This window comes from Sinocyclocheilus rhinocerous, unplaced genomic scaffold, assembly GCF_001515625.1.
Source record: "Sinocyclocheilus rhinocerous isolate Xijiao unplaced genomic scaffold, SAMN03320098_v1.1 scaffold2856, whole genome shotgun sequence".
NCBI lineage: Eukaryota > Metazoa > Chordata > Actinopteri > Cypriniformes > Cyprinidae > Sinocyclocheilus > Sinocyclocheilus rhinocerous.
Genome location: NW_015652279.1, coordinates 8,511 through 18,237, shown reverse-complemented (window position 1 = coordinate 18,237; position 9,727 = coordinate 8,511). Strand labels below are relative to the sequence as shown.

The 9,727-nt window shown below is 37.1% G+C and overlaps 1 protein-coding gene across 1 annotated transcript; it reads left to right on the top strand.

Moving 5' to 3' along the window:
- Positions 1–2,170: 2,170 nt before the first annotated feature.
- Positions 2,171–5,165, top strand: LOC107714345 (formin-1-like). Its single transcript, XM_016520170.1, has 2 exons — positions 2,171–2,205; positions 3,757–5,165. Exon 2 carries the CDS (start codon positions 3,876–3,878, stop codon positions 5,163–5,165), a length of 1,290 nt encoding a protein of 429 aa, XP_016375656.1. The 5' UTR covers positions 2,171–2,205; positions 3,757–3,875.
- The last annotated feature ends 4,562 nt before the right edge of the window (positions 5,166–9,727 follow it).

The following is a 9,727-nucleotide window of genomic DNA, read 5'->3' as shown; positions in this document are numbered from 1 at the left end:
TACACACACACACACACACACACGTACACACACACACACACACACTAATTGAGCTCTGTTCACTGGTGAAATGACGTCAGACTCACAATGGGCAGATCAACAGCAAATTATTTCTACAGAAACAAATACAGCCCAGAATACAGGGAAGTAGAAATCATTTGAAATGTCAAATTGTCAAAGTGATGGATTTTAAAGAAAGCACTGCAAAACGAGGTGTAGCATTGATTTTTTTTTGCCCAGCCTGTAGTGACCTCTCAGCAAATGTGACCCTTCAGGTTCAGTTGCAGTTCTGCTTCAAAACGAGTCTTGCTCTTTTAACCTGCAAACATGAATTATTACATTTACATGCATCCCAAGACCCTAAAGAGGATAATCGGTTTGAAGAATGGATGGATGGAAGGATTTACATTTATGTATTTAGCAGATGCTTTTATTCTATTTCTGAAGCAACCTAAAATCATCCAGGTTTATTAGAAAGCTAGGTTAGGAAGTCAGCTAGAGCAGAGGAGAAATGCAAAGAACAGGAAGATTTTTATTTTTCTTATTATTATTAGAAATCTTTTTTTTTTCTGATGTGAAAGAATTTAGTGTTGCTTGTTTCTTGTTGGTTTTAATGTTATTATTGTACTTTATATCTTGTTTTGCTCAAAATGAGATATCTTACATAATTTTAAGTGTATAAATTAATTCAATAAATTAGTGGCAGCTTATTTGGAAATTTACTGTTAAATAATTTAATTTAAAATATAAGTATAGGCCAATGCAGATGGTCATGAATCGCTGAAGATTTGTGATCCTGTGCTGCCTCCTAGTGGTGGGACTGTGAAAGAACATCAAATACATAGAAATAGAAATAAATCATAGAAATAGAATTATGCATTATGTATTCCTGTTGCTCAGCTAATTCGGTTTTATTTTTTTAAATGGAATTACTTCAAGTGACCATATTTATTCATCGTTAAATTACTGTAATTAAAATAATTTTTAATTATTGTTTGGTCATTATAAACATATTTTTTAAAATGTATTAATAATATTAGCAAACCATTAAATTTGTTTTTTTCAGTTATCAAACTCAACCTATATAATTGTGAATATTATTATAATTATTCCAGCTAAAATGTTCCCAAATAAAAGTTTGGGATCTGTAATGTGTTAAAGACTTGTAATGCGTTTTAAGTCTCTTCTGTCTGCTCATCAAGGCTGCATTTATTTGATCAGAAATACAGAAAAAAACTGTAATATTGTGAAAAATTATTATAATGTAAAACAGCTGTTTTCTATGTGAATATCTTTTAAAGAAGTCTCTTCTGTTCATCAAGGCTGCATTTATTTGATCAGAAATACAGAAAAAAACTGTAATATTGTGAAAAATTATTATAATGTAAAACAGCTGTTTTCTATGTGAATATCTGTTAAACTGTAATTTATTTCTGTGATCAAAGCTGTATTTTCAGCATCATATTTCTATTTAAATTCAGCGCTGCATCACAGAAATAAATTAGATTTTAAAGTATATTACAATAGAAAACCATTATTTTAAAATGCAATAATATTTCACAATATTCCAGTTTTTTCTGTATTTCTGATCAAATAAATGCAGCCTTGATGAACAGAAGAGACTTCTTTAAACACATTACAAATCTTACTGACCCCAAACGTTTGAACAGCAGTGTGCTGTATATGTATTGTTTTCTTTTGAAAGTCAGAGATTAAACTGAAGCTTCAGTTTTACACGATATACAGTTGCTATAGTAACTGTTACTACAATAAACCCATCGTGTGTTTACACAGCACTGGATCTTTAAACACTGTAAGGCAAGTCCTTGAAAGCTGGTTTATATTTGTATGTAGGCTATTCATATTCATATATAATGTTTCAAGTTTTGCTATCCTTGTGGGGATGTTTATTCGTTTATGTAATTCTTTGATAGATAGATAGATAGATAGATAGATAGATTTGTCTTCTGTCCCCTTTAAGTCAATACTGCTGTCTTTCTGACATTCTGCAGCACTGCTGCTTTGCTTTATGACACGCTTCTGATGGGGGCGGGGCCACCTTGAAGCCAACCAATCACAGCCGCGGATACAAACGCTGCCGCCTCTGACTGGTCTGCGCGGCTGTCAATCACAGGCTGAGAGCGCTGTCCTCCAGAACGCACTTTATTCCGAGAGAGACGCGGATCCGTCATGCAGCTCTGATGGGTGAGTTTAGCACGATTAACTTCATATAACACACGATTATTAAAATCAAAGAGCATGCAAATGCATTGGCCATAATCATATTTTAGCAACATTAAATGTGTACTGTGTGTAAATGTGCAGTGAATGTTTAAAGCATCAATGATGCAGCAGTGCAAAAATAACTTTCTGCATAATAAATGATGCTCGGTATAGTGCAGGTTATTCACTGCCACAGTGCAATGCACCTCTTTTATAATATAATGCACCAATATAAGATGCTGATTTGTTTGGGTTTGATAACTGCTGAACTGTCATGTCATGTTTTAAAGGGACATTCACTGCAGCTTCTGTATGAGCTCAGTTCATTTTAAAGTGTCATTATTTTGTGTGTGTGTGTGTGTGATGGTTGATTATTATGAGGCTCATGATGAAGGGTGCTTTACTCACTCAACTGCTTATTTAAATAATTATGCATACAGTTCAAAGGTTTTAGCAGAATAAAACGTACCGAATGACATTATCAATAGACCCACTGTTAGTCGTGCATTCATGGATATTTTTGCCAAAGCATCTCCACAGTTTATTTTCTGGCCTGTAAAAATGTCTGGCAAAGATTCGCAAGACCCCAGCTATGATGCATGGAATATTACAAGATAATTCTGTTGATTATAGCAATACATGCTTTTAAAAGTTACTTTTAATTCTGTACTCTGAAAAAAAAATAGGTGTAGAATTCATTTTCACTCAGAAATGGCTAGTAAATTTCACAAAGAATCAGCAATTAACACATATAATTAAACATGAAGTACAAAGACTAAAATAGTATTTTCTTATAAAATGTGTCCCTGCAGCACAAAAGCAGTGTTAAGTCGCTGGGGTATATTTGTAGCAATAGCCAACAATACATTGTATGGGTCAAAATTATACATTTTTCTTTTATGTCAAAAATCATTAGGATATTAAGTAAAGATCATGTTCCATGAAGATATTTAGTAAGTTTCCTACCGTAAATATATCAAAACTTAATTTTTGATTAGTAATATGCATTGCTAAGAACTTCATTTGAACAACTTTAAAGATGATTTTCTCAATATTTAGATGTTTTTGCACCCTCAGATTCCAGATTGTCAAATAGTTGTGTCTCAGCCAAATATTGTCCTATCGTAACAAACCATACATCAATGGAAATATTATTTATTCCGCTTCAGATGATGTATACATCTCAATTTCGAAAAATTGACCCTTATGAATGGTTTTGTGCTCCAGGGTCACAAATGTACTCCAAATAAAAATGTTTTTTTTTTACAGTGTATGCATTGCCTTTTTTGCTTGTTTGTCTTTTTTAAAGAATTCAGTGTGCAAACCAAATTTGATATTTGTTATTAACTTTAAAGCCTGATTTTAATTGCTTTTAATCAATAAAACTTGATTCTGTCGTGGATTTTAAAGCTCTGTATCTATGTAACACTTCACGTGTTGATCAGTTTCTTAGATACAAATCTGTTGTATATTTGCAATTCTACATGCATCTTAAAATAGATGTTGCACTAAAAGCTTCCGTCATTTTGACAGGCCTTCGATCGCCCCGATGATGAACGCCCGCCGTGTCAGTCCACCCCGGGCGAGACACGACCCACGAGACAACTTCCAACTTAATTTAGGAGTGTGATTCATTAAAAACGGGCCCCGTAATGGAAGGCACGCACACCGTGCTGCGTCTGTACAAACCCATCCAGGAGCTGTGCTTCATTAGTCTCTACTTCCCAACGAGGAAGTCCCGAGGTTTCCCACGAGCTGGCCAAACCCCTCGTGAAGTCCGGCCCCGGGATGAAGACGCTAAACAAAGAGGCCAGTATTACTGCGAGGCGACAAAAGGAGCGGTCGCGCAGCTCCACTGGCTCGCCGCAGAACACCATCAGCTGCTGACGGACCTCCTGTCTTTATGCAGCGACTGCGCAGACAGGATTAAGATGGGAAACCAGGACGGGAAGCTCCTGGAAGGACATGATGTTAGCAGCAGTAACTTCACTATATCTCCGCCCGCGGAGCATAAGAGAGCAGCCTCTAGAGTTCGTAAGCTGAAGAAACTGGGTTCTAAGAAGATGGACAGCGCTGAAGAGTTCTTGCAGAGTAGGATAAAGAAGAAGGTGCAGAGTGGAGCGTCCGAGTTTTCCCCAAAGGCTCCCGGAACTCCGGTCTCCATCCGTGGCCGGGATACTACAGGATCAGACTCTTATATCAGCGTGTCCAGCGAGCCTCTTCTTCCAATGGAGGAACACTTCCAGATCGCCCACGACGGCTGGGATTTTATGGAAGAGCCTCGTTCGTTTGAGTGCGAAATGGATCTTTGTACCGAGCTGTCGGAGTTTGAACTCACTTTGGAGTACGAGAAGCCCTTGGGAAACCAACGTGGATGTGTCCTACGGGAGCTAATGGCCGTTGGGAATACCGAGGGAAACCAACAAGGCCAATCAACCTTCGGAAGTTTGGAAGTCAACCAAAGGGACCCGGAACACAACCAGGAACCCGGATCTCATTCCAGTTTGGATCAGAGCCACAACCAGCAAGATGGACAAGAAGAGCTCAAGCTCTTTACTCAGGTGAACAACGAGAAAACCCTCAACTCTAGAAGCTCTAAGCTTCATCCCTGGAGCAGAAGCCCCACATCAAGCTCTCTCTCTGGGCTCTTCAACGTGTCTTATCCTCCTGCCAACAGTCTCCAGAGCATGTCTCCTGTCTTATCACCTCTGTCTTCGCAACTTCCGAGTCCCCAAATGAACCACCGCATTGTGTTGCTGCCTGAGGAGGATGATGATGGAAATAAACGCTCCTCGAGAGACGAGCCCAAAGTCGCCACGGAGGTCATCGACAAAAACGGCAACCGTCGGACGGTCACACGTCTTGACCTGAACCTCAGCAATCACTTCAACGTGAACGGAGCCAGTGCATCGAGTGACAAGACCTCAGGTAGTTCAAACTAAAGAAGACACCCAGCAACCTTCACTGATGTTATGTAAACATTAGGACAAAACATTCTTAACTTTATTAGGATTTTATATACGTTCTCATAACAATCAACAAGTTCGGAACGTCTTTATGATGTTATTTGTACTTGAACATTCTAAGAAACGTTTTTGTAACCTTTAAATAGCATTAAAATAACGTTATATTTTGATTAAAAATTTGCAGAACATTTAAGAAACGTTTTTGTAACCTTTAAACAACGTTCTAATCACGACAAGAAAACTGGGCATTTTAATGTTCTTAGAATATTATATTTTGAGGTTAAAATAAAATTTAGAAAGCTAAAGAAGTGTTTTAGTCACCTTTGAATAACGATTTGGTCACGACAAGATGAATGGGGATTTTAACGTTCTTAGAATGTTAAAAATAAATGTTCAAATAACGTTATATTTTGGGTGAAAATAAATTAATCAAATGTTGTAAGAAATGTTTTTGTAACTTTTAAATAACGTTCTAATCACGATAAGAAAACTGGGGATTTTAATGTTTTTAAAATATTAAAAATAAACATCCAAATAACGTTATATTTTTGGGAAAAAATCTAATTAAGTAGAACGTTTAAGAAACATTTTTGTAACCTTTAAATAACGTTCTAAAGAAAACTGGGCATTTTAATGTTCTTAGAGTATTAAAATTAAATGTTCAAATGTTATATTTTGGGTAAAAATTAAATTTAGTAGAACTTTTAAGAAACATTTAATTTGCTTTTAAATAACGTTCTTATAATAACGAAAAGTGGACATATTAACGTTCTTAGAATATTGATTATGAATGTTCCAATAACGTTATATTTTGGGTAAAAACAAAATTTAGTAAAATGTTTAAGAAATGTTTTAGTCATCTTTAAATAACATTCTAATCATGACAAGAAAACTGGACATTTTAACATACTTAATAAACAAATAACATTATATTTTGGGTGAAAATAAAGTAAGTAGAACTTTGTGAGAAATGTTTTTGTAACCTTTCAATAGCGTTATAATCACAACAAGAAAACTGGACATTTCAATGTTTTAGAAACATTTCAAAATAACGTTCCCACAAGGTTTTTATAACCTAAATTATTTATTTGGGAAATGTGCTTGAGAAATCAAACTAGTAATCTCAGTTGTTCAGGTTGATACTGATTTCTCAGGCTTGTCATGTGACTCAGGACAAGAATTTCGGCCTCCCAGCCCTCTTTCCCAGAGAGCCATTATTAAATTTTCTGTGTGTGTGTGTGTGAGTGTGTGTGTGTGTGTGTTCACACATGACAGGTATATGAACCTGAAATACAGTGTCTCCTCTCTGCTTATAAGAGAAAGGGTCTGCATTGCAGAATGAGATGTATTTTATATTTCTAAATAATTATAAAAACAACAACAATAATAATTATTATTATTATAACATAAATTGTTATATTATTATATTTTCAAAAGACTACGTGAGTGCTGCTTGCTTACTGTGCTGTTCTGTTGCTATGCGGTTGCTAAGGTGTCCGGAGTAGTTTGGACCATGCTGCTGTGCGGTTGCTAGGGTGTTGCTATGTGGTTGCCAAGGTGTCCGGAGTAGTTTGGACCATGCTGCTGTGCGGTTGCTAGGGTGTTGCTAAAGTGTTCATTGTGTTTTTAGCATGCTGTTATGTGCTTGTTAGGGTGTTTTAGAGGTTGCCAGGGTATTGCTATGTGGTTGCTACGGCATTCTGAGTGGTTTTTACCATGCTGCTCTGCTGTTGCCAGGGTGTTGCTATGTGGTTTCTAAGGTGTTTGTAGTGTTTTTAGCATGCTGTTAAGAACTTGTTAGGGTGCTTGGGAGGTTGCCAGGGTATTGTTATGTGGTTGCTACGGTGTTCTGAATTATTTTTAGCATGCTGTTGCTGCAGTGTATGCGTGTTTGTAGTGCTGCAGTGCAGTTGCTAGGGTGATTGAGTGGTTGCCTGGGTGTTGCTAAGGCGTTCTGAGTGGTTTTGAGCTTGTTGCTATGCAGTTGTCTGTGTGTTTGAGTGGTTGCCAGGGTGATGCCATGTGGTCGCTAAGGTGTTCTGGGTGGTTTTTAGTGTGCTGCTGCTATGCAGTTGCTAGGGTGATTGGGTGGTTTCCAAGATGTTGCGATGTGGTTGCTAAGGTGCTATGCATTTACTAGGGTTTTCTGGGTGGTTGCCAAGTGTCTTTTAAGCCAAAAGAATTAGTTTTTTTGTGCTATTCTAAATTGCACCAACAAACCCAGTAGTAATTGTCATATAAAGTAAAGCAATAAGCCCCAAGAAGCCGTGGTTTACAGTGAATTTATAACAGCTGAGGGGCGTTGTTAGGGCCTAAAACCCACTTAGCTGTTATAAATTGCTTATTGCTTTTATAAAACGGTTATTCCATATACGTAGTAAGGTTTCACAGAACAAAACAGAGCAAATAAAGTGTAATGATATTAATAAACACAGTATTCTTCCACCAAACAATGTAGTTCCTCAGAAACAGTTGTGGTTGCTACAAAGTGGTTGCCGAGCAACACACAAACGTAAACAAAGGTGTATGTTACTTTGTAGAGTCATTTACAACAGCTTCGAACGTGGCTCAGCCAATCAGAATCAAGCACCGGAACTATCCATTTTATAAATAGAATTTAATAATGCATTAGTTTGCTCCTTTGTTTGCCAGCTACTTTTCTGCTTAATGAATATTTATTTCAAACAGAGCCATTTGATCTGATTAACAGTTTGTACTACCAACCATGCAATTTGTTGAGAAAAGGTGCACATTTACTTTTCTAATCAATTGCACTTATGGTTTTCGTCTTGCAGAAAATCTGTTAGACTTACATTAGAGCTGTATCTAGGGACAAGAATATCACAGAGACATGGAGTATATTATATCACATAATCCTCTTTATCACATCATAAGCCTTAATTACGGCTTATCTTTGACTTGTGTTGAACTAATGTGTTGAACTAATATCAGTTAGTGAACAGTTACGTCATTTGAATGGCTCTTAATGTCTTTTGTTTTGTTTCATTCTAGGAGGTCCTGCAGACAGTGCCTAAGTTCTGCTTCCCATTTGACGTTGAAAGGTAGGACGTCCTTAATGCTTCCGGAAAACAAGTTAATCGATGTGTGAATTGGAAAAATGAGGATGTTTGTTTATCCAACACGCATTCACACACACACACACACACACACAAGAGGCTGGTGTAAATGACTCACAGGGTGGAGCCGCACACCTCCTTTGCTTTTACTTCTGTTTCTAATGTCAGACCTTTCACTGAGAGGTCCATAGAAATAAAGCACCTTTATAGAAATGAAGATCTCCGGCCCCAGTAAACGATGTTTGTTTGCTTGTCTGTCCTAACTGGCATGATGGTAGACACGTCTCCTGAATAAATGTGTTCTTCTCACAGCGGTGTGTGTGTGTGTTGGCTTGTTTGCTCTTGGAAATGAAAAATGGAAAGCTCTGTTGTATAGTTTATGTGCTGTGTGAGAGGTTCACTTCCTTCCAGCTGAAGCTTTGTTGCTGCCATCTAGTGGAGATAAACTACACTGTCACCATTGGTTCAGTTCCTACAACCTTAAATGGAATGTAAATGAAATTAGTGAATGCATGGAATAGCTTTTCTGATATTTTCCAGAATTTTTACTCCGATACAAGTAAATTTGGCTTTTGAATGAATGTGAAAATGCTCAAAGTTACAGTCAACGTCTAACACAGTGTCTCCCATCAAATATAATTGAAGTTTATACTTTAATAAAAAAGATTAATTACATTTCCCCCCCTATCTGTTTGGTGGGCTGCAGAGTGTCCCAGACTCAGGTGGGCCAGAACTTCACATTTGTGCTCACAGACATTGAGAGCAAGCAGAGGTTTGGTTTCTGTCGGCTGACATCCGGCTGCAGGGTCTGCATCTGCTTGCTCAGGTAAGAGATCTTTATTGATGCTTTTTTATTCATTTATTTATTGCACTTTTTATTGAAGTGAATAATGTGCCAATTTGCGATCATATTTTCATCTGCATGAATAATGGGAGATTTCACGCTCATAATACACTATTAATATATCACAGATAGATAGAAAGTTTAATGGATTGAAGGGAAATTTCTTGAGAAATGTCATTCTTTTTGTTTTAAGGAAACAAATTCCAGATCAGTTCTAGATTCTGAAATCAAGGGATTTGAAGCAAACAATACTTCACTTTAATGAAATAATAATAAACACGGGACAGAAATGCTCTTTTTGTTTGTTTTTTAGATCATAATATATGATGGCAAATGCTTTCATATTTTCAGTCTGAGCTGTTCCACTGAGAATGGAAAGCTGGAGATTGAAGACTGTGTGTTACATAAACGATAAACCAATGTATTTAATAATACAAATGCATTTAGTAATTCAGAGCAGCTCAACTGGGACATATCACATTTTTTCCCCCTCTCCGTCTACATGGTATTGATGGACAATCGCAGGTTTATCATTGTCATGATGAGCTCCTGTCGAGATCTCTCCTCCTCCCACCCCGGCCAGGATGGCCTTTGTGTGTGTGTGTGTGTGTGTGTGT